Here is a 26,376-nt window from a genome sequence, read left to right as displayed (position 1 = left end):
GGTCTGGTTGTTCTAAGTTGGTCTGGTTGGTCCAGGTTGGTCTGGTTGGAGCGGTACGATCTTCAATGTTATGATGGACATGTTTAGGATTGCTGGTCCATAGATTTGACATAGCTGGTGTATCGGGTCTCATTAGATTGTACAACGATACAGCGGATCCCTGTACGACTTATTTACACCTTGTGAAGTTGTGTTTACATCTCGTGCACGACAACAGAACACACAACACGCATTCCATCAAGCTGCTTTCTTTCTAAACCACCACTGGAGAGACTAACTCAGATGCAGCGAGGCTTCAGTATGCAGGGCAGGTCGTGCTCTGCTCCCGGGGGGGGAGGCAACACACCCCCATCAAGACCACTAAACATCGCTCTTAGAGCAGAGAAGCTGCTTGTCTATGTAGGCTTTTTTCTTGTGAAACCCTACCAAGACCAGAATATGCAGCACACATTCATCCACTGAACACCACAGGGACTTTTACAAAAGGCCTTGCTGATGGTCTTTGAAGATCCCACACGCTCAGGCGAGTCCGAGGGCAGCCTCCTTCAAAGGTCTCCCTCAGAGTGTGTGTGTGTGTGTGTGTGTGTGTGTGTGTGTGTGTATTCACCTGAAGAACATGGACCTTTCCTACACTTGCCTTTCATGAAACCAAATGTTTAGACGATGACTCAGCGTTCACTTTATCTGTGCAGATCACACTCGTGTAGATCCTACATAGCAACAATACACACTTCCTTCCATCCCTTTCTATGCCACTTATCCTCATTAGGGTCACCGGGGTATATGAAGCCTATCCCAGCTGACTTCAGTCAAGAGGCGGGGTACACCCTGGACTGGTGGTCAGCCAATGGCAGGGCACATACAGACCAACACCCATGTTCATACCCATACCTACAATTTAGAGTCTCCAATGATGCTAACATGCATGTTTTTGGAATGTGGGAGGAAACCGGAGTACCCAGAAAACCCCCACACACACGGGGAGAACATGCCAACCCCATACAGAGATGCCCAATGGAGACTCCCACCCAGGTCTTCTTGATCTCCTGACTGTGTGGCCAACATGCTAACCACTCGGCCACAGTGCAGCCCAACAATACTAACACTGCAAGATGGTTATGTACATTGAAATCATTCACTTCTGGAATGTTCTCAACTCCTCTTTTGATTCCAGTGTTGTTCTGAGTGGAATAATGCTGCATAGACGAGTTGTGAAAGTGGAAGCTTATCGACGTGGTTGATTATATTAAATATTAAATATATTATGTTTCCATCAGACTGTACGTCACACTTTTTTCTTCATAGATCGGCTGGTCCTGCAACTCCTGTATAAAAATATACGCTGTGTTCCCTCGCTCTATCGCGCTTCACCTTTCACTGATTCACTTTTTTGTGGATGTTTTTTTTGTATCCTGATTGGCTGTAGACCATTGTCAATCAATCTCCTTCATGCCGTCCTACCGTGTCTCCTGTGTCATCGCTAGCTCGCTAGCTTGTAAAAGAGTCTTGGGTTCGTCTGCAGCAATACAGTATGTTTCAACAAGGATACAGAAACGCCACAGTACAGCGGAACGGAGCCAAGACAACATGCACGCTCACAGGAGTGAAATACACGTGAGTGACCTCATCATTTCTTTTTTGAGTGTTTAAACAAGAAAGAAATGTGAGAAAGTGTATAAAGTGTACGGTGGGGGCTTTTACAGCCGTAAAACATCAAAATCAAGTTGGCTACTTGGTGGACTTCACTTATTGCAGGCTACTTTGGGAACCTATCCCCCGTAATACACGAGGGAACACTCTTCTGCTTTATACAAATTTAAAGACAACACTTTGTTTTATTATTAGTTATTTTATTATTAGTATCAACATTTCACTTTCTTCTCTTTACATTTTGCCTTTTTGCTTATTATTCAATTGATGCTAGGTTTTTTTTTTTTTGGTTTAATTAATGTTGTCCCACGATGCAATAAAGAACAAGCTGTGGGCTGCAAATGGCCCCCATGCATATCTAATTGTATCGAACAGAATATGTGCTGCCTTTAAGTTAAAGAAGGCTGGTGGTTGGTTTTTGGCGACACCTGGTGGCTGCAATAATTCATTGAGTTGCACGTGACAAAGTCAGACACACAAATTGATGATGAAAAGCATTCCGGACTCTTTTTGTGACGGAATACTTTGTGCCTTGGAGACCATGTGACTGACGCTACCCCAGGTTCCACTGCAACCATTTTGACAGTAAATCAGTGGTGTTCAAAGTGTGGCCTGGGGGCCATTTACAGCCCACAGCTGTTTTTGTTTTTTTTGTTATTGGCCCTCGGCACGTTCTACAAATACAATTAAACAAGAAAACAGAAACAAGGATAAAGACTCAATAGTGAAGTCATCATATTAAGAAAAAAAATAGCATCAAATTGAAAAAATAAAAGGAAAAAAGTCAAAATAAAAAGTAGAAATTTTTGGAAAATTAGGTTGGGAAAACGTTGGAATTTTATCATAATAATCATATCATGACAATAAAGTCAGAATATTACGGAGGGAAAATGTACAAGAAGAAAATAAAATATTTACAGCAAAAAAAGTGTAATTTAAGGATAAAAGTCATAACGCTTTGTCACTGATAAGAAAAACATTTTTTCTCTTAAATATAAAAAACGCAGCAGCACTGGTTTTAAAAAATGAAAAGTGGCCCCTGCACACTTTGATTTTTCAGTATGTGGCCCTTAGTGGAAAAGGTTTGGGCGCCCTTGCGGTAAACAAACTTGACAAGACCGACTGGCGCTGAACAGCGCATGGACCACACAAGTCACTAAGTGGCCCAAACGGATACGATCATTCTAGTATCAAACCAATCAAAGGGCGGCCAAGTACTTGCACAGTACTTTACAGTTGGCACGAGGTGGCCCTGTGTTGCTGAATTACAAGCTTGATTACGTCCCTCTCCACCACAGCGTACGTTCCTTAAATCTTTACAGGAACACAAACTTCCAAGCCAATCATCTCTTTGCAACCACACTGCAGCAATTTACAGATGATTTACAGATTTACAGTCCATTTCAAGGAAAAAGCCAAGACATAATAAGACAGAAAACATCTCCCGTCCAACCAGGATGGGGACTCTGAGGAATGCAAATCCCCCGTCCAATCAGAAAAACAAAAAGTCAACATGTAAATGTCCAAGCAGGCGTTAGCGTATTACCGTACGTGCAGTTGCAACACAGTCTGAGGACCAGAAGCACCTCCATCTCCCTCGTCTGCTCTCGTCACTACGTCCTCCTGCATACTGCCTACTTTTTCAGGCTGCGAGCCGGCGAGTGTGTTTGTGTGTGTGCGTGTGGTGTGTGTGTATGCACGCTCGCACATACACCAGCTTGCTTTCTGAAGCCGCCGCTGCATGCACAAGTAGAACGAGGCGGAGAAAATACATTCATGCTCACTCACAGGCATGACTTACCCTCCATTGTGACCGTTGTGGTGCAGTCTTTGGAGTCTTTAGGACCTTTTACTTTCAGGTTCTACAAGAGAAAAAGGAGCACGAAGGTGATTTTGATCTTGTGGTGTGGCTAAATAATAAGAAATAATAAGAAAGAACAGTCGCATTGATCACAAAATTGAAGGATGCAGCCACTTTGACACATTTTGTATAAAAAGGATGCTCAGACTGATCAGTGCAGGTCAATCGAGTACACGCTAAGAAATCTCAACAAATCGTAGCTTAGCCTTTTAGGTGACAAAGCTAATTCGTGCAAAATCCATCACAGCGGCACCGCGGTTAGCGTGTCTTTGGGCTAACATTGAAAATTTACACCACTACCATCTTGTTGCGTTATTAACTCATTCAGTCCCGGCCATTTTTCAGAGACAACCCCTTCAGCAGCACCCATTTGATGCCATTTGGACTGAACTTTCAAGGCACACAGAATATTGTGTCCCATGGCTATAGACACATGCAACCTCCCACCCCTGCATTGCAAAGCGTGTGATGCGGTGAGAATAAACGTAGAATTCACGTCCCTGCCTGTCGATCAGGAGCAGTATTGTTATCAGGGATGTCCACATCCACATTGTTTGGCTTCCAAGCCAACTTGATTTTTTTAATAAATAGTCTGGCGTAACGTCACTACGGTACACGGCGGACGTGTCCGCATGGTGGTGTTGCCTTTCCTTCTTCTTGCGGGTGGCGGGAGTCAAGTGGCAAGCGGCTTTGAGGCGCTTTACCGCACCTGCCGTGTTGGAGTGCGGCTCAGTGTTGCCGACGTCACACGGCAGCCGAAGCTGATGTTACCCGATCTTGAAAATACAGCGGATGGGCAGCCGATCCCGATCGTGAGGATGGGATCAGGACATCCCTAATTATGATACAAGTCTTGGTTCCAAGGAGCCGGTAAGGGGGTGTTTTCCACCAAATTCCAGGTGACTTTGAGGCTTGCTACAGGTCGCACTTGTTACATTTAGCATGTTTTCATTTCAATATTTCAAACTGGACTTCTCTAAAATGATACAACGTCCCTCCCCTCAGCTATTTGTCATATTTAGAGAGGATGTTCTGATGATGAAATGTAGTAAATAATCCTTCTTCACGCCTACGAGCCCCTGACAAGGTGGAAGGACCTACCTCAGATATCTTCTGGAACTGGCTGTTGGCCTGGTTGCATTTCTCTGCTGTCTCCAGTGCCACCTTGTAGTTGTCCACAAAGGCCTTGTACACACCCAACTGGCTGGCCTGGGACAATAAAAACAAAAATTAAACATTTGGGCCCCTGGGAACGGGACAATTGGTGTCCATTGTTTAGAGGAGAAAGGAATGAGCTCGAGGATCTTGAACTCTTTCAATACCAAAGACGTATTTACACGCTTTGAGACACCCGAAGGTTCCATTCCAACGTATTTATACATCTTTTACCTTCTTTTGTGCAAGAGGCAAAAACAGGTGATGACGCAACTACGCACTAATTAACATTTCAGAGCACTTTTAAGCCATACCACGGCCACAAGGTGGCAGAAGTGCATCTGATAAGAGCTCCGCAGTGGATGAAAGAATCACATGACAGCAAGGAGGAAGTGAGGGAGCGTGGAGGAGGGAAGCGTGCACAAGGTTATGTTATGCATTGTAGGGACATTTTAACACATGCACACGCACACACGCGCACACACACACTTGAGTTCCAGATATGAAACTGTAAATAGTTCATGGTGTTATTTTTGTCAATAATGGTTATTTGGATGTTTTTTGGAATCATCTTGGTTTTCTCCCACGGCCAATGGTTCCATGCCATTACATTTTGTGAAACAGAAACAATTCCAGTTAGTAAACACGCAAATAAATCAAGTCTTGTCAGTCGTGTGGAACTTGTTGACAAGGCGAGCCAGTGTTGACGTTCCACACAGTCCATATAGTCCAGTGTGCAATTCCAATCTCATAATGCGTCTCTGCGTTCCTTTTCATCAACTAACCCTCTCGGCCACACGAGCCACGCATTTTAACGGCAGCTTCAGCCTGGCGCCGCATGAATATGCATCACGCCGCAAAGGCTTGCATGTGCGTTTGGATCCAACTGAATGGAGTCAATTCTTCTACTTTCACATCCTCTCCTTCCTCTTCCGCTTAGATTGCAAAGGGGGGGAGTCAAGCGCCATGTAAGATTTTATGGTTAGAGCCAAGCAGAGAACGAGCAGGGATTAATGAAGTGTTAAAACGTTGATGAACGGTGCTGTTAAATCACCCTCAGCTTTGATCTGCCAAGGATTTCCCAAGTTGGAAGAAGCAATGAAGCCACGGGCTGCGGCTGACACCGTTTATCATGTGACAAAGGCGACAAGCGTGTGAGCTGTCTTCCATTCCAAGACTGTTTTCACTCATGTTCTCTCTTTGTGTTGCTGCGGGGGCAGACGTGCCCCCTAATGACAGTGCCATCTGCACTCTGGTCCTAAACACTACACGCCGCCACACGATATGCCACAGATGGGGGCTGAAGACCACATTAATGGCTGTCACTTGGCGGTGCGGCTCCAGGGGACACAATATGATGAACTATTAACTAACCCGGGGGGGGGGGCAGAGTCTCCTTGCTTTTGGGTGTGGAGTTGCTGTGTGATGGCTTAAGTGTTCTTTCTGAGATGACACCGTGAGTCATGTGACTGTGATTGAGCTGCTTCTCACTGACAGTATTTCAACAATCAGTTGTGAAGTAAAGGAGATGTCACGAGGTTCAAACACGCCATAAATGAGCCACGCCGGCGTGTAACACGGAGGGTTCAAAGTTTAAGACAAAAGTAGCAGCTTATTCACCTTTAAGTTACGCTCGTCATTTATAGGACTAGAAAGCAACTCAGAAGGCACAAATCACACTCACCAGTTTCTGGAACAGGTGTCCCACAGTGACCTTCTCGTCCCACTGTCTGATGTTGGGTAAGAGAGCATCATAGAATTCTTTGTGGATCTCAAAGATGTCCTGGATTTTGTAGAAGATGGTCTCAATCTGCTGGATGGTCAGGACGGGCTGAGAGGTGGTGGCCGTGGCTTTCAGGGGACGCATGGGCTGCACATGTCCCAAAGACACAGTCAGCACACGTACAGCATTGCTCTGCTAATCATTTCAATGCATCAGCAACAAGACAGGAGAAAACATCCTCACTGTCACGAGAGTACAGCGAGGTGCCTTCACGGACACTCCGAACATCATAACAAGGTCTTTATTATGTGCCTGCAAGGTCCTGTCCACGGGAACGTTCTTGGAATTTTCTTTTTTTTTGTGGGCTGAAAAAAGTCGTGTCGTGCTGTACCGAATTAGTAAATAGTTGCACCTGGGCGAAGTGAAAAGGATGTAATACACAAGGCACACCTCTGTGTGGCGCTGTGATGGACGGAAACACCAAACCATAGAAGAAGAAAGAAGTCCGTCATTGTCAGCTCTTCAAGGCTGAAGATGGAATTACATGTGCATCGTTTAGGGAGTACAAGACAAGAAAACACCAAGAGAATGTCAATGGCGGTGACATAACTTCTCACATATGTTGGCTTGTCACCAAAGCTCACTTCTGGTCACCTGACGGCGACGAGGCGGTGACGTCATCCTTTTTAATTTGTAGCGGATTTGCTAGTTCTTACAGAAACGGCAAGTCGGCGTTTTCAGATTTCCCCACTCTGGAAGCCGTTTTCAAAAAATAGCGTTTCAGGTCAGCCAGAACGCCGTTCTCGTGTGGACGACAGCCTGAAACCATGAAATGCTTTGCCCTTTCGCCTGCAGTAGTTTCAGTGCGGACAGGAAACCCCCATGAAATACATCTACACTCAAAACAATGAATTCAACTGAAAAACTGAGGAGGTGTCTTTGAACGTAACCCCTCATGGCTCATAAGACAGTTGAAGTGTTGTGTTACTACTACAGAAGCTCGTGTTCGGCAAGTAGGTTTACAGACACGTGTGCTACCTTGTAGCATGATGTCATTTGGAGCTTAATACGAACTAATAGGTTGCACTTGTCCTGGTGTTAACTTTTTGGTCATAAAATACAGTAAAAAAGGGGAATATTTCACATGTGATTGCAAAAGGTGATTCATCATGATGAATTCATTTGAAAACGGATTCATTTGAATCATTTGACAGCCCTAATTAATATTTTGTATGATCAAAGGCTTACTTCCTGTTATTGTTGGAATGAAAAGGTTTTGTGTGTCTTACCAGCAGCAGAGCCTCCAGCTGGTTAATGTAAATCTCCTCACTGGCCAAGAAACCAGAAAGCACAAGTTTCTTCATCTCCAGTCCTTTCTCAACGTCTCCCTGTACAACCAGAAGTCAAGAAGCTATGTCATGTGAGTACAGCAGACAAGGTAGCAAATATTTACAGACAGTCTAGCTCACTGGACTGCAAATGGACATACTGTAGCTTATCCGTTTGCATACAAATGTCTTGATTACTTAGCTTCCTTCAACAGGAACCACCATCCCCATGCATGCATCCATCCATCCATGCATCCATCACGTATGTTTGCTTTGCCTCTCATCAAGGAACCAAATGATGACCAAGCAGTGTCATGTTTACTAAATATCACTGTGCAGCTACAATAAGGATATTGTAAATATGCCTACTGGAAAAGGATGCTGTTCAAACATGAACACACGTATTTCCCTTTTCTGTGCGTTCTAAAGAGAGAAAACCAGCTAGCATGACGGAGCTATTTTGACCTCCAACAACATTTTGTGGTTTTACTGTACATGCTAACAGGCACATGAATCATAACAGGAAATACAAGTATTTTGCCATATTTTGGTCATTTTAATCCTGACCAGAACTTCTACCAGAACAGCAGTCTAGCAAGCGAGCGTGTGTTTACTAATCATGGCAGACGTTGTGAGAGCCGCCACCGCCAGCTTCTTTTGGACAAATGAGGATCCCAACACAACCTTATCTTTTTGAGACTGAATACACGAAGGATGAGCTGCAGGTTTGAGAAGCTGGGCGGGTCAAAAGAGAGTGAAAAATTGGAGCAGAGTCGGGACCGGCATGACTTGGTGGTGTAAATGTGGGGCTTGCCAAGCCCCGCCCACAGAAATCGAGTGTTTCTGCTGCACACATTACCACGGACGGAAAGGCTTGGTGTGTATTGCGAGGAGAACACTGCTCCAAGAAAACCAAGGAAGAATTGTTGCCGCTAACAAACGCTGCAGTGATAGAAACCTTTTTCCCATGTGAAAGGGTGATGGGTTTGTGTTGTTCTGAACATTCATTTCCCACTGTATCTACCAGGTGCTTGATACGAATGTGAGAAAGGGTTCACTTCCCACTGTATCTTGTTATGGTCTTGATACGAATATGAGAAAGGGTTTGTGTTGTTCTGAATATTCACTGATACGAATGTGAGAAAGGGTTTGTGTTGTTCTGAATATTCACTTCCCACTGTATATCTGCTGACTTTGCCTACCAGGTGCTTGATACGAATGTGAGAAAGGGTTTATGTTGTTCTGAATATTCACTTCCCACTGTATGTCTGCTGACCTTGCCTACCAGGTGCTTGTTAAAAAATAGTAACTCTGCGTGCGAATGCCTGAGTTTCGGGGCCGGCCACCCCGTTCTCACGCTCGCACGAACAGACTGGTATAAAGAGGGGAGAGCGAAAACACCTAGACGGAGTCTGCTGCGGGTTGTGATCGAACGCCCAGCCGATTGACGCGAACTCTTCCACGGGTGTTGGCTTTCCACTCTGTTGGCGTAGGTAAGAGGCTTTTTCGCTGCAATCATATATCTTGTGTGTTGATGCTTAAATAAATACGCCCTTGTTTAGGCTAAAATACCTTGATGTGTCTGTGTCATTCTGTGTGCCGACTGAACACGATCCTCTAAAAAATATTCTAAAACATTTTTGGCGTTGTCGGCAGGATCACGTTCAGCTGCATGCAGAATGGCTTTGTGCTGTATAAGAAAAGTGAAGAATACAGATGTCCTCACCATGGAGGAAGTGTTGTCAGGGTGGGTAGCCCCTGACGAGGTGAAAGGGATAGGCGCCGTCTTACGACAACGCGGGGGACGCCCTGGGCCGTGGGCTGGCGATATCCCTGTAGCAAGCGCGGAGGTGCTGTTACGAATGTTGAACAAGGTTGAATATAACGAGGAGGCACCCTTGAGGGGAACACAGGAGAGTTTGTGGATCTGTGCAGAGGCATGGAAGGAGCGTAATCTAGCGGTGGCGAAGGCCAACGCTCAGACGGCGCAACAGACCAAGCAGCTGCAGGATAAGGAAAAAGAGTTAAGGCGAATGCAGTGCATATTGGATAAGACCGTTATGTGCCTGTCGCAATTGATTCGTGCCGCCCGAAATCGTTCATCCCGTAAAGTTGATGCGAAGCAAGTTCGCTCCTTTGTGGCCGGGATGAGTGAAGATTGGGATCCCGGGGGTTGGGATGGGGACATATGGGGAGATGACCCAGACGAGAGGCTGGGACCTCTCCCCGATCCGCCCCCGGTTCGAAGTATTTATCCATCATTAAAGCAATTTAAGAAAATGCAACCTGTTACACGACGACATCAGGTGCAAGGCATAGCAGATATGAGGCAGATGGTGGACGCACAGGGGCAGCCTGTGATAGGAGAACACGGGCGGCCTGTGATGGAGCCTGTGCTTGAGGTGCAGGAACAGCGGTTGATTAAGGAGGACTTTACACAAGATGAGGTGACTCTGATTTTGTCGAGATATAAACAAAGGGAAGAAGAGACGAGTTAAGTTTGAGGAGGAGGATGAATAGGATGAAGGCCAAGCCCAAGTCCTTAAGACTACCTGGTCCGCCACGGATATACGGCCTCATGTAGAATTAGAAATTTATTGGAAGAAATCTGTACAAAAGGTAACAGCGTTGGTGGACACAGGGGCTGAGGCCTCGTTGATTAGTGGAAATCCGGACAAAATTAAAGGAAAAATCGTGCCCCTAACGGGAATTGGGGGACAAGTAGTGTAAAAGTATAACACTACCACCAAAAATCGGACAAACGCCCATTAAAAAGTATACCATTGTAGTCACTCCCATAAAGGAGTGGATAGTGGGAATGGACATTTTGACAGGAATGACTTTGCATTTAAGACACGGGAAGTTTATGTTTGGAGATCTTAGGAAAATAAAGTCTGTTTTGGTGGGAAAAGTGCACATGGCACCATTCCCCATACCTGAAGCGACGACGTTAATCTCCATGAAACAATATAGAATCCGTGGGGGTCAGGAGGAGATTACTAAAACAATAAAAGATAAGGAGAAATTGGGGTAATTTGTAGATTATGGGGGGAACAACCCGTGGTTGTACAAAAGGATGACAAAATTGCACAGTTAATAATTAAACCATGCAATATGACCCCAGTACAGGAGATTACTCCACCTGAGGTTGTTACTTTTAGAAGTACTAAAGGTTTTGGTTCAACAGATAAGGTGGGAGCTAAAGTGTGGGTGAAGCAGCGGGATGGTCCTCCACAACCCGCTGAAATTATAGCACAGGGAAATGATGCTACCGTGAGTGTCATGTATTCAGGACAGGAGAAATGGGTCAATGTACCTGTGTCAAAATGTTACTTAAGGGAAGATTAGAAAGTGTAGGATGCGATGTCCAACTGGGCTTCTTTGTGCAGGTAAATGATCAACTGGAAACGCTTTACTGGAGTGCCAAGGAGGGCTCGACATCGACAAGATGGCTGGGGACCGCGGACCTGGTGGTACCGGCTCTTTGGTCAAGCGCCTCCTTGCTCTTGGTGTCATGGTGGCCCACTATTGGGGAACAACCCAAGAAACGACCTGGAACGAGTGCAGGACCACGTGAGCTGTCCGGCAGGTCAAGCATGTCTGATGGCCAACATCACCAGTGACTGTAACATCTACGTCTGTTACACATGCCTGGCACAAACTCTTCACGTCCGAATGGCCCAAGCTACTCAGAGGACTGTGGTGTCATGGACAATCAAGTTTCCAAATCTCCCAACATGTCATCGACGACGTCGAGAGTGGTATGACACGCTGCTTGGAGGGACTGGAACGGTGTTGGGGGTGTCCAACACCATCGACGGGGAGGTCACGCGTACAGTGCTGTCGACCACTGGACAGTATACATCACGGGCGTTACACCAAGTTGGGGAGTGGTTACCTAACGGGATAGGTACACAATTGAGTAATGTCAATTTATGGATGCATCAGTACAATTGGCAATTGACTATGTTTAACGAAACTTATCGCTCCTTAATGAATCTGACCCAAATTGCCAATTGGACTGCTTGCAATATGCAAATGTTACATGCACGCATTCAGAAGGAAAGGTTTATAACTGGAGTTTATACAGGGAATTATCATCAGTGGAGAAATACTTGGAATATTAGTCAAAAACTATGGCTCCAACTATTTCCGGAACAAACTGTTTGCAATAACACCCAATGCAAAGGTTATTGGTATCAATACAATGTAACTCAAGTGAAAACTGTATGCCGATATGAAGTACTTCCGGTAATATCAATACATGGATATCATTATCTGCATGTGAGTGGAGAGTGGTTTAAAGCCGCAACAAATATGACTTATGACACTGATTTATGTGATAAAACTGATCAAGGGATGGTATGTACTTTACAGATGGGTCACGCTAATCTATGTTTGAGTGATAGTCAGGTAACATTATGTGATTGGAGTGTTGAGACACCACGAGACATGCTATGGCAGGTAGGGCCACAATACCTATGCGTAGCTACCATGAGACAACACCCACAGTTACCTTCAGCTCCATTCGTTGGCTGTCTTAATGATGTACACCTGTGGCATTGGAATAATCAAACGTATTATCTCACCAATTACTCCCAGGAGTCCAGATTGTCAGCGGTGCAGTGGGAGGTTTTGCGCCACCCCTGGACTGTGTCTCTGGACCGGTTCAAATGCGCATTGGACCGGTCCACAGAATTGAAGGATCTGATACAAAGACATAGGTACAATGTCACGCGGTTGTGGGTGTCCACATTAATAGCTGGGGATGAAGTGAAACATGTAGCGAGGCTAGTGCAGCAGAGTTCCGCCCATCATTGGTGGGATATTTTATCTGGAATGTCTGTAACTGCCAGGAAAACCATACTGCCACCCTTGTTTATTTTGGCAGGATGCTTAATTATATTAACCTTATGTAACGTATTCACTTGCTTGTATGTTAGACGAGCTAAAAGACAGCTTGAGAGAATAATTTTTAATCAGTGGTAGTAGTATGCGAATTGCTGTGTGTGAAAGCGATGCCCCTTTTGGGCTTACCAAAATTGAGGTAATTGTGGAAAGCGGGGGACCGGATATTTATGTTTGGAATTTTCATGTTGCGGGGAATATGATGTGGGGTGAATTTGTCTGTGACACACGGGCGGATTTACTTGAGAGGGTGCAACACGATCTGGTTAATTGGAATAATTGGGAGGGGAACATGATGAATAATGAAGATTTTATGAATTGAGGAAAATGATGTTCAGAACATCAAGAGTGGAATGTGAAAGGGTGATGGGTTTGTGTTGTTCTGAACATTCATTTCCCACTGTATCTACCAGGTGCTTGATACGAATGTGAGAAAGGGTTCACTTCCCACTGTATCTTGTTATGGTCTTGATACGAATATGAGAAAGGGTTTGTGTTGTTCTGAATATTCACTGATACGAATGTGAGAAAGGGTTTGTGTTGTTCTGAATATTCACTTCCCACTGTATATCTGCTGACTTTGCCTACCAGGTGCTTGATACGAATGTGAGAAAGGGTTTATGTTGTTCTGAATATTCACTTCCCACTGTATGTCTGCTGACCTTGCCTACCAGGTGCTTGTTAAAAAATAGTAACTCTGCGTGCGAATGCCTGAGTTTCGGGGCCGGCCACCCCGTTCTCACGCTCGCACGAACAGACTGGTATAAAGAGGGGAGAGCGAAAACACCTAGACGGAGTCTGCTGCGGGTTGTGATCGAACGCCCAGCCGATTGACGCGAACTCTTCCACGGGTGTTGGCTTTCCACTCTGTTGGCGTAGGTAAGAGGCTTTTTCGCTGCAATCATATATCTTGTGTGTTGATGCTTAAATAAATACGCCCTTGTTTAGGCTAAAATACCTTGATGTGTCTGTGTCATTCTGTGTGCCGACTGAACACGATCCTCTAAAAAATATTCTAAAACATTTTTGGCGTTGTCGGCAGGATCACGTTCAGCTGCATGCAGAATGGCTTTGTGCTGTATAAGAAAAGTGAAGAATACAGATGTCCTCACCATGGAGGAAGTGTTGTCAGGGTGGGTAGCCCCTGACGAGGTGAAAGGGATAGGCGCCGTCTTACGACAACGCGGGGGACGCCCTGGGCCGTGGGCTGGCGATATCCCTGTAGCAAGCGCGGAGGTGCTGTTACGAATGTTGAACAAGGTTGAATATAACGAGGAGGCACCCTTGAGGGGAACACAGGAGAGTTTGTGGATCTGTGCAGAGGCATGGAAGGAGCGTAATCTAGCGGTGGCGAAGGCCAACGCTCAGACGGCGCAACAGACCAAGCAGCTGCAGGATAAGGAAAAAGAGTTAAGGCGAATGCAGTGCATATTGGATAAGACCGTTATGTGCCTGTCGCAATTGATTCGTGCCGCCCGAAATCGTTCATCCCGTAAAGTTGATGCGAAGCAAGTTCGCTCCTTTGTGGCCGGGATGAGTGAAGATTGGGATCCCGGGGGTTGGGATGGGGACATATGGGGAGATGACCCAGACGAGAGGCTGGGACCTCTCCCCGATCCGCCCCCGGTTCGAAGTATTTATCCATCATTAAAGCAATTTAAGAAAATGCAACCTGTTACACGACGACATCAGGTGCAAGGCATAGCAGATATGAGGCAGATGGTGGACGCACAGGGGCAGCCTGTGATAGGAGAACACGGGCGGCCTGTGATGGAGCCTGTGCTTGAGGTGCAGGAACAGCGGTTGATTAAGGAGGACTTTACACAAGATGAGGTGACTCTGATTTTGTCGAGATATAAACAAAGGGAAGAAGAGACGAGTTAAGTTTGAGGAGGAGGATGAATAGGATGAAGGCCAAGCCCAAGTCCTTAAGACTACCTGGTCCGCCACGGATATACGGCCTCATGTAGAATTAGAAATTTATTGGAAGAAATCTGTACAAAAGGTAACAGCGTTGGTGGACACAGGGGCTGAGGCCTCGTTGATTAGTGGAAATCCGGACAAAATTAAAGGAAAAATCGTGCCCCTAACGGGAATTGGGGGACAAGTAGTGTAAAAGTATAACACTACCACCAAAAATCGGACAAACGCCCATTAAAAAGTATACCATTGTAGTCACTCCCATAAAGGAGTGGATAGTGGGAATGGACATTTTGACAGGAATGACTTTGCATTTAAGACACGGGAAGTTTATGTTTGGAGATCTTAGGAAAATAAAGTCTGTTTTGGTGGGAAAAGTGCACATGGCACCATTCCCCATACCTGAAGCGACGACGTTAATCTCCATGAAACAATATAGAATCCGTGGGGGTCAGGAGGAGATTACTAAAACAATAAAAGATAAGGAGAAATTGGGGTAATTTGTAGATTATGGGGGGAACAACCCGTGGTTGTACAAAAGGATGACAAAATTGCACAGTTAATAATTAAACCATGCAATATGATGTTTAGGCTAAAATACCTTGATGTGTCTGTGTCATTCTGTGTGCCGACTGAACACGATCCTCTAAAAAATATTCTAAAACATCCCATCTGCCCAAAATCAACTGGAAATGGCAGCCCCAGGCCAGCTGGAGCAGATGGACAAACTGTCCATGGAGCAAGTCACCACGATGCTGATCCTGATACGTATTAGTGCTTGATATCACAACACAGTCCATCTAGCGTGTAGAAACACAACATGGAATACTTGACACATCATTTGCTTGTCTATTTCTAGTTGTCCATATGCTCGTTCCTTTTTCCAGTCACTACAGATTGGTGTCCTGTCACATTGTTTTGGGGTGGGCCGTTACCTCTCAGTAGTGATGTGAGGCACTGTGTCGCTACGCCAAAACTAACAGTTCTTCTGCGTTCCCTCCTACAATAACAATGTGTCTGCAGCTTGGTCCATATGCAAGTCACCTTTGTAACTGGAACATGCTTGGCGTTTTTTGGAGGGCTTCATAGCCAAAATACACTGAAGAAAATAATCCTTTGGATTTACTTGATTTGGATGTGTCCCACATGATAAGAGTGTGAAGGTTTCATTCTTCTTTACTTGTTAAACCAAAATATTTCAAGGATGTCGATTTAACACCAATTACTCGAGTAATAAGAAGGTGACCATGGAAACGCCACATGGAGCTTCCAACCCAGGTCTCCTGCAGATCTCCTGACTGTGCCAACAACATGCCAACCACTCGGCCACCGTGAGGCACACCGGGCAAATGCACCGTGAACAATTGTGTGTGCAATCTGCATTGACAAAACTAAACTCCATCACATTGACTTTGTTTTTTTTAATTTGATCCATTTCAGTCCCCAGGACAGAAATGAGCGTGTTCCACATGATCTGGAAGCAACTTAAGTCTACTTGACTAAATCGTGTTCACAAGCAGAATCTAAATAAATTGTGTTGCATTTACCAACTTCGCTTTTGCAAATTCACCGTTTCCCTTCTTTCCCGGGCAGGTGTGACCCGTGACGTGCATCGTCAGCTCCCTCATGCTAGCTGCTAGCTGTCTCTCTACCACGTACAGAAAAGGGGAAGACGTGTGTTCATGTTTCCCCAACAACAGTGCACATGCACGTAGCTTTCAAAGGATGGCTGTCTCCTGACTTGATGTGCACAGTTGAACGCAATAAAGCAAATGGAGCTGAATGACTTTTGGGAGCTGCAATCATTAACTTAGCCCCCTTCTGACGATTGGCAGCCATCATAAAAGGAAGGAGCTGTGGTGTTATGATGTTTGACTCATGTTGCAGGTTGGAGGTGACAGTATTTTGATCTTATATAATCAAGTAAAACTTCATTAGAACGTCCCTCAAAAGTATCACCAGAGCTGAAATACTAAACACCCCAACCTGGGCCTGCAAACCGCAGCCACCTGACATCACTCGCTCTCTTCTGCAATTGGTTAGCGGCGGCAGCAAGAACGTAAACAGGAAGTGAAAACCAAGTCAACACGACATGGACTAAAAATAACTTGTCCAAAACTACATAGGACGGCTCTCGTCTAGTCTTTGAGCATGAAGGCGTGAAGCCTGCTCCCATGAGAGGCCAAACGTCTTGTGGGACGACCTGACCAGTCCAGTTGGGGTGGATTCAATGCCCTGAGCATACAAAGAGCTGGATGAATGAGAATATTCACAGACAAAAAACTCTATAGTCTTCCTGGTCAGCAGCGGGCATGACAGCAAGGTGGGCATGATAATGTGAAAGAAGGAAGAAGCTTGAGTGTGCAGACTACTGAGTGAAAGAGTTGACGTCATCACTACAGCTCTAGTCTATTTCATGCTCAAAGACTAGGTGGGACACACACCACTCAGACTAGATAGGACAGCTCTAGTCTATTTCATGCTCAAAGACTAGGTGGGACACACACCATTCAGACTAGATAGGACAGCTCTAGTCTATTTCATGCTCAAAGACTAGGTGGGACACACATCACTCAGACTAGATAGGACAGCTCTAGTCTATTTCATGCTCAAAGACTAGGTGGGACACACACCATTCAGACTAGATAGGACAGCTCTAGTCTATTTCATGCTCTGTCTGAGAGTTTGGTGCAAGGTCCAAAAGGAGGAGGTAGGTCCATACAGGAATGGTAGGCTCTTTGGTGACGTCAAATGATGATCATTAGGATACAATGGGGTGGGGCCCCTGCCAGCCCACCATTCCTGTCTGGACCTACCCCCTCCTTTAGAGGATACATACATTGGGATCTCGCACTGAGCTCCCAGACTAGAGCTGTCCTATCTAGTCTGATTGGTGTGTGCTCGGATGAGAGGCCAAACATCTTCTAAGACAGCCTGACACTTTTTTCAAATCATTTTCGACTGGCAAGAAGACCTTTTGCCTCATGGGTGTCACATGGTGAACCACGCCTTCCACATACGGGACCTGACTGTTCACACTGCAGATGATGCATATTGGATTTATATCCACATACGAACGAGGCCTGGGTCGGTGGTACTGCTCACACTGACGTGAAAAAAATGACCTACCGGTGACCTGTGAGGTGTCATGGTAGGTGTCAAAGCACTACTCAGGTATTAGTAGTTTGAAGTTAGTTAGTTAGTAACTAAAGTGCAATCTCCTGACCTTTGGAACAACAATGTTAGCACTGGTGGAAGATGAAAGAGGAACCACCAGGACTGACTTGTGAGGCTGGCAACGCGCCCGCACCGCTGATGTCATTCCACGCTAATCTAATCCATCACATTCTCTTCAAGTACTGCCGCAATCAGCAACTAAACCTGCACTTTCTCAAGACACCCTGCGGTTTCAAAAGTCATGTCCTAACTGCCAGAAGCCGTCATAAAAGAACAGCACATCTCCCAGGACAAGAGATCTACTCCGTGCTCGGGTGACGTGTCTTTGGTGACACGCGTGTGGCGGCAGGATGAGGAAAGGCAGGAAATACTGACTTTTTCCACCCAACAGTGTGAATATTTTCCCTCAGCTGTACAAAGAGAGCTACTGTGTGCTAAGGAGGAGATGAATACTCCTGCACTTTCCCAGGACAACCTGCTCCTCTATGAGCCTTTCACAGTCAAGCTCTTTACACCAGAACCTCCACAAGGCAGCGGCCAGGACGCATGTGCCCTGAGGCCACACACACACACAGCCTGGAGCTGCTTCCAAGGCCCACGTTGCAGCCACGCTCCACCAAGCCAAACACGTGACTCCACGCCGGCGTAGCGTCCACCAACCAGACGTCAGCCTGCTACGCTCACACACGTGTGTGTTGTTGTGTTTATGTGTTCCCTGCATCCAGGCGTCTCACCTTGAACTCCCCGTGTGTCGGAGTGATGGGCTCCACTTCCTCATCTTCATAGTCAAACACCTCCTCCTCCAGCACCCTGTCCAGATAGCACAGCACCTCCTCCTCTTCCTCCTCCATGTTCCTCCACTACTACTCCTCCCCTGTTTCTGCCTGTGTTTGCCTTCAACAGGGCCTGCCCGCACACATCAGTGTTTTCACTCCGAGCAAGTCGTCTGGACGCCGAGAGTGAAAGACAAACGACCCCGCCTACTTAACCCCACCCCCTTCCTCTGCTGGGCTTCCTGGTGTGTGTTTGTGTGCGTGTGTTTGTGTGTGTGTGTGTGTGTGTGTGTGTTACTGCTCCACTACGGTCGATGAAGACTGCCCTTCTTCCACATTCACCCCCTCCCCCACAACACATCCACTCACTTCCTTGAAGGTGGCATGAGGGGGGGCTCAGTCTGCTTTCTTTAGTGCCTTCATGCTTCTTCCTCATCAAGCTAGCACACAGCTTGTGTAATCCTGTCTCACACACACCCACACACACACACCCACACACACACACCAGCGTGTGCTGCTGTGAATGTGCTGCGGGGCTAACAGGAGATGAAAGTGCAGCTGCAGCAGCTGCATTTCAAACATCACAAGTGGAGCACCTCAACATGTTGGTCAACTCCACAGCACGTGCATTTGCTCATTTACCAGCAGCCCTCACGCTGCACTTGACCCTTTACGTTTACAGGAAGTGACATCCACCTCCCCCCACATCTTCCCATTTTGAAAATTCGACTCTTGCTCTTCTGTGGGTCCCAAACCTCATTTGCAGACCATTTGTGCAATCTAATGTCACAGAAGATGTAGGCTACGTCTGCTACACGCTTGTTTACGTCACACATTTGCAGCTGCATTTAGGTGCATGTACCCCCCCCCCTCGCCCAAACTTAGCTGGGATAGGCTCCAGCATACCCCCGAGACCCTAATGAGAATAAGCAGCATAGAACAGGGATGGACGGATGTGCAGCAACAACATCATCAATTAAAATGCTCACTCAGCAAGAAGCACCCCCCCATTTCCAATGCTTACGATTGTCTTTGTACCGGATCAGAGCCGGCTGGCCCATTAGGCCATACAGTCATCCCTCGTTCATTGTGGTTAATCGGATCCAGACCCGACCGTGATTGCTCAAGTAGGACTCCTTATTAATATGAATGAATTTCTCTTGGAGATGAATCAAGTATCTATCTATCTATCTATCTATCTATATCTACAGTATATCTATATCTATCTATGGTTATTAGTATGAATGAACTTTATGTTGCACTTAATATTGCTGCGTTGTGCTTGTACATTGTGATGGTACAGTAATGCTATTCTATTATCATGTCTTTATTGTCATAATATTTGGACTTTATGATCATTTTACCCAAAGTCATTTTCCTTACATTTGTCATAATGATGTTTCTCATAATATTACCACTTTTTAATGCATTTTTAAATGACATTTTTAAAAAGTACATATTTTAGTCTTTAACGTTCCAAAAGTATACATTATTTCTCTTAATATTATGACTTCACTCTCTTAATATTTCCTCCACTTGCTTGTAAAACTATACTGTTTTTTCCCATTTTTGCTGCTGTTGATTTATTTATTTTTCTTGTTTAATCGTACTTTTAGAACGTGACAAGCGTCCATAAAAACCAGCCACCAGGCCACACTTCGGACCCAACTGTGTGTGGCAAGCGTGCACATAGCGCATGTGAAATGATTTTGTATTTGCGTGTAATATGTTACGCGTGCGCCATATAAAAGGTCGCCCAGGGCGCCACTTTGGGTAAGGGACCTGCTCTGTACCACATCATGAAACTACTCAGCCCAAAGGTTCCAAAATTGCTTGGTAGTGGAACATGTCCTACCCTACTTTGCCACTAGAGGGAGACAAATTGTCATTAATAGGCACATGCAGCCACACTAATGGAACAAGTCATTTGCTGAGTATTTAGACCAGGTCCTGCATTACCTAATGGCCAAATACATTTATAGTATGACTGGCATATATATATATATATATATATATATATATATTCCTCCAGTAATATCAGAATAAAAGCACCGTAAGGCTGTTGGTATGTCAATGACGGCCAAGTAAGCCGTGATTGTGTAGCCTTCTGAGCCCGACTGAGACCTTTGCAGGTGTTTTGAGTTTAATTAGCTAATTAGGGTGTGACCACATGACTTTCCAAATTGAACATTCCAATTTGTAAAAAATCCCCAGCACGTCAGGCGTTCAAGTACATCAGGGGCGTCCAGACTTTTTCCACCAAGTGCCACATGCTGAAAAAGAAAGGATGCGGCTTCGATATTTTGGAAAGCAACACATGTAGACACGCTAGCAAGTTATATACGTTTCAAGAAAGAAACATCTCAGCTGTGTAATAAAGGTGAGTCTATTATTACTATCTATTATTAGCATCAACTTCGCTCTTTGCTGTTTTTCTTCAATTCTTCTTTTTGTTTTTTTCCCAAATATTTCAACTTTCCTCTTATCTTCATAATTTTCCTTTTAATATTAGGACTGAATTCCCATAATCTTAGAACGGTTTTCCTCAAAAATGACTTCATTTTGATTTGTTGGTTTCTCACATTCTGACCTTTAAAATGGAATGTCTTTCAACTCTGCTTCTGAAATGACGTTATTTTACCTCACAATAGTACCAGTTTATTCTCGTGGACTTTTTGCCCGTTAGAATAAAAAACATTTAGCTCTTTTTTTCTTTTCTTTTTTTTTATAATTTTCCAACTATTTTAACACAGCAAGCGTCCACAGGGCGATTGATGCCTCAAGCGACCTGTCATCTGGATGACAGGTGGTTTACTGCCGCCTAATCGCTGACATTTCCACCAGCCAAGACCCAATCAGCTACCCAGAAAGGACAAGCACATCCATCCCATGTGACCGTAAACACAGCAGATATCACTGGAGTCACTGGTGTCCCCATCCTGTTCTTTCTGTGCGCATGTGTGCTCTCCTACCCCAGGCGGGAGGCCTTCTGGTGGCGTGGGGGAGACCATTTCTCCGTGAGGTCCTTGGGGCGTGCACAGCTGGGGTGACATGGTGGGGGATTCATCGATATAGGGCAGTGTCTCTGAGCCATCTTGAGACTTGCAATCCTCTGGCCCGTCCCCCTCGTAGCCGTCTGTGTTGTAGTTAAAATCTGGCAGGGAGGGCAACACGGTTAGTTTTTCCACAGTGAAGAAAAGAAACATAGGAAAAGAGGTGAGTCGTGTCAAATACGACACAGTGTTCTCACACACACACACACACTCACTGGGGACAAAACAGGCTTTGCTACACATCGTAAAATGAAGTTTGGCCCTCAACCAACTGAGTCGGCTACGGATGACGTGTGGCTGCCGTATGTACAGAACGGCAACAATGTTGGCTTTTACAAGTATGCCCTGCTTTTTGACAAATATTATCACCACAAATAAGTCTTGGTTTTTGTACACTGTCTCCGGTACGGTATGGTACAGTACGCCTAAATAAGCTAGTCAGCATAAACAAAGCATCCTCGTGTTGGTGACTCTGTGAACCCTGGGATGGTGGTTCTTTTATAGGTGGGAAACTACACACAGACTCCAGACAAGCAATCCTTTAACACTCGGTCTACCAGAATTCTGCAACTACTAGAATGACCATAGCAGTCATTTTGACTCTTTGTATATAATTTGGATTATCATTAAAAAGATCTAAAAATAAATTGGTGGAATAAGTAAAAAACACAGCAGGACGCTAAATGAAAACTATAGTGATTGAGTGTTTGATTGAATTGACACAACAACACTTCTATGCAATTACACATGCAAGCTCGAACTGCAACCATTTTCTCTGAAGCAAGGCTAAAGCCTCCATAGCTGTCACCTTCTTTCTACTTGTCATTTTTGTCTCTCTTGGGTTTAGAGTAAAGCTATAGCTAGGTTTTAGCATCACAGAGCATAAAAAACAAACAGCCAATAGAGCAGGAGGAAGGGCGGGAAAAATGTAGCAAATAGTGAAATATGACACCCCCTGTAAAAAGCAGGCAGTCAATTTGACTGCTATGGTCATTTGAGGTAGTAATACTCAGATCTCTTTTGTGTTTTGAAATTTTAATAATAAACAATGTTACAATAAAATATACACACATTTAGGAAAAGTCAGGGTCCTATGGGTACATAGGTTTTTTTTTTAACCAAGTTATGACATTGCAAATTTTGAAAACAGTCAAAATGACTGCCTTGGGAGTTCGAGTGTTAATCATCTTCATTGTGTGTGTGCATGTGTGTGCATGTGTTTATTTGGTCATAGAATGCACACAAAATGATGAACAAATCCATATTTGTCTCCTTCCTTCCTTCTTTCAAGCACGGCGCCACGCTCTGATGAGGCGTTCAAGGGCACTGCGTTTTTGCGAGCCTTAGAGGATGCTATGTATTTTTTTTCAAAATGAATTACAGCTGCAAAAAAGTTGTAAGTGCCAGAAAAGCGAGGTTCCACTGGAGTGTAAACAAGAGGCTGCAGTCAGCCATGAAACAGCAATACCGCGATGGAGCGAGTAAGAGTAAGTGACAAAGCTTCTTGAAATGTACACGACTTCTTAGCATAGCTTACAAAATACCAAAGTGGCCCTTGCACCATTTCAATTTCCACTATGTGGCCCTCGCATACTGGTGGCGGGACTGGTGGCCAGCCAATGGCAGGGCTCATATAGACACTCACATTCATACGTGTGGATAATTACAGTCACCAATGAAGCATGCATGCATGTTTTGGGAATGTGGGAGGAAACCGGAGTACCCGGAGAAAACCCCCACACACACACACACGGAGAGAACATGCCAACTCCACACAGAGATGCCCAACGGAGATTCCAACCCAGATCTTCCTGATCTCCTGACTGTGTGGCCAACATGCTAACCACTTGGCCACCGTGCAGCCTGTAGTTCCAAATGTGAAAACTGTAAATAGTTGATGGTGCTATATTTGTAAATTGTTATTTAGATGTGTTTTGTGTCGTTTATGTTGGTATAGTTGTTTACATATTGGAGATGCCATGCTTGTGTCAAAGTGAAAGTTATGCTTAAAATGCATCTTTTCACAAAAAAACGGTTATCTCCGTGTTTTAGTTGGGAACTGATATTTTCCTGAAACTTACCTATGTTCTACTGCTGATTACTAAAGAACGCAAAAAGGTAGAAGCAAACTTTATTTTCTGATGAAAGAGGGGAGTGTAATGTTTGTTGTGGTAGGTTCCATGTTTATATAACCATACAACACAATCATCTGTGGGCCTTGAAAGATCAGTCCAAAAGGTCGTACGTGGCTGCTTTTGAATAATGGCTGGGATTGAATGACTTCCGTGGCAATATCCTTTCCAGGAAGTTTCACACACAATCAAAGTCTAAAATAAGTTGAGACAGCCCCCGCTCAGCGGAAGAAGAAAATAGAGGTTCTGTCATTTGATCCAGCCTCTCTTTCCGGAGTGGCATGAGATGACTGTGCACATTTTCAAATAATCACTGCTTCACTGCGAGCATTGGTAGAGCTGCACTGCCTTGCTCAGCGTTTCCTCTAAGGAGGACAGAGATGACATCACACCCTGCAGCTAGGAACATCTTCTCATTTAAAGCAGTGCTTCTCAATACTATGGAAACGGAACTTTAGAGTAGTCCGTGTGCAGCTTGTATAGCAGAACACATTTACTACCCGCAGAAAATGAGCCATTATTGTCAAAGTCGATGGCAACACAAGTGATGCCACAGTTTCATCTAAGTTCCATTGTTATCTTGTGCTGCCTTGTTGTTACTGATATCCTCCTGGTGGTGGGTGTTAGGAGGACGTAGGGATGTCTCACAGTTACTAAAGGCAACGTGTGAACATTTATGCTGAACTCTTTCTACAGCCTAGCTTACGAAGGGCAAACAAAAGGTTAAAAGTTGTGCTTCAAGTATCCTCACCTTTTCTGCCCTGTGGAGCTGAGCCCATTAGTGGCGTTGAGAGATGTTACTACTGTATGTGACTGTGTGTGTGTGTGTGTGTGTGTGTGTGTGTGTGTTGAATGTGTAACAACATCACTGTCACCAGGCCATCAATCATGAGGCGGCACTGGGGAAGTGAAAAGGCTTCATGAAGGTCTATCTGTACAAGTGCAATCATCACGCTTCAGTATTTCAGCAGCTGCGATGTCATATGAGACTCTGAGGCAATGTTGCACCATCTTGGAGCTGAACAGAAAATAAAACTTAAGACGGAGAAAAGGGGAGATTCAGAGAAAAGTTAGGAGCTAAAAAAAAAAAAAAAAGCTCTTCTGCAAACTGCAGCTTCAGCTCCTCCTAATGAGGCTTGAGGGAAGTACAAATGAAGCTCTCACACTGACTTTGCTGCTTTATTCAGCTTGTCCTGCATTTATGTCCTCTGAAGCAGACTTGTGAATCACTGGGTGTCCAAACATCTGTCTATTCAGGAAAACACAGACTAGCAAGCTGAGGACAGCCCACGTCGTCTGTCAACAAAACAGCCGCTCGCTAAAGAAGCAGATACAGAAGGCGGCAGATTGAATGCTGCTTGTCCCGAGGGGCAACAGAACAGTGATCAATCCAACCACGACACGGATCAATATGTACTGTACTGTAGTGTAGACACACCAGCATAAGCTGCCTTTTTCTCACACTGACTTACAGTTTTGCACTCAAACTAAACAGCAGTGGCCACATGCACATACACGTTTGTCACTTCAATGTTTCACATCTTCAAACTAATGGAAATATTAGTCAATGACAACACAACTCAACACTTTATGCACTTTGTAAATAAAACGTTTTATCATTAAGGGAGAAAAAAACCCAAACCTACAAGGCCCTGTGTGAAAAGGGATGATTGCGCCCCCCCTCCCCCGTTAAAACATAAACAGGTGAGATCTATGGGTGTGGAAAAGGCTAGAAAGCCATTTCTAAAGCTTTGGGACTCTAGCCAACTACAGTGAGAGCCATTACAAACATGGAACAATGTTGAACCTTCCCTGGAGTGACCGGAACAATGCACATCACGTGTACTATTCTCGTGCACTAGACGTTAACACTACTTGCAAAGGTGTAAATAGGTTGTGCGGGAGCGTGGTCAGTTTTCATTTTCCGTCACAAATTGCGTGCCAAGTGCATAATAACATAATAACCGTCTGCATAATAACGCAGACGGTGTGCAAACTAGTCCTCACGCTATTCAAGCATGCATCCATAAATGACATGCATTGCCACGGAAAATTGCGGGACATTGTGTGCAGTGTAAACGCCGCTTTACTCCTCACTTGCACCACTCTGTGTGTGCACTCGCCAGCGGCCCCGCCTCCACCGTCTGGGACAAAGAGACTGAGGGGCTATCCACACAGAAACATTTTTGGTATTTTATCATTTCAGCCTTTCTTCCACACGGGAACAGCGTTCTGGTGACCTGAAACAGTATTTTTTGAGTGGGAAAATCGGAAAACGCCAGGTTGGTTGTGTTTCGGAGGGGAATGATCTGGAATACAGGACGGTCATCAGGGACTTTGTCAGCTGGAGTGAGCTTAACCAGCTGCAACTCAACACCAGCAAGACAAAGGAGATGATCATTAACTTCCAGAGGAAAACATTCCACTTCACACCGGTGAACATCCAGGGAGCGGACATAGAGTTGGTAGACAGCTACAAATTCCTGGGTGTTCGCCTTAACAACAAACTGGACTGGTCCGTCAACACCCACGCCCTCTACAAGAAGGGCCAGAGTCGCCTCCACCTGCTGAGGAGACTGAGGTCCTTTGGTGTGTGCAGGACTCTCTTACGGACCTTCTATGACTCTGTGGTGGCCTCAGCCATCTTCTATGCTGTGGGCTGCTGGAGAGGGGGCAGCACGGACAGGGACAGGAGC

General features: G+C 45.1%; 1 protein-coding gene across 4 annotated transcripts in view; it reads right to left on the bottom strand.

Moving 5' to 3' along the window:
* abr (ABR activator of RhoGEF and GTPase) overlaps positions 1 to 26,376 on the bottom strand; it is a 118,595-nt gene that overhangs the window by 59,532 nt on the left and 32,687 nt on the right. For all 4 annotated transcript variants that reach the window (XM_054755025.1, XM_054755026.1, XM_054755027.1 and 1 more), the window contains exons 2-6: positions 21,468 to 21,649; positions 7,679 to 7,777; positions 6,351 to 6,536; positions 4,613 to 4,720; positions 3,452 to 3,512 (exon numbers count right to left, since the gene is read on the bottom strand). In XM_054755025.1, the coding sequence (XP_054611000.1) occupies positions 3,452 to 3,512; positions 4,613 to 4,720; positions 6,351 to 6,536; positions 7,679 to 7,777; positions 21,468 to 21,649 (636 nt within the window). The remainder of the gene's footprint in view (positions 1 to 3,451; positions 3,513 to 4,612; positions 4,721 to 6,350; positions 6,537 to 7,678; positions 7,778 to 21,467; positions 21,650 to 26,376) is intronic.

This window comes from Dunckerocampus dactyliophorus, chromosome 16, assembly GCF_027744805.1.
Source record: "Dunckerocampus dactyliophorus isolate RoL2022-P2 chromosome 16, RoL_Ddac_1.1, whole genome shotgun sequence".
NCBI lineage: Eukaryota > Metazoa > Chordata > Actinopteri > Syngnathiformes > Syngnathidae > Dunckerocampus > Dunckerocampus dactyliophorus.
The sequence above is the reverse complement of the archived record's forward strand: the minus strand, read 5'-3'. Positions and strand labels throughout refer to the sequence as shown.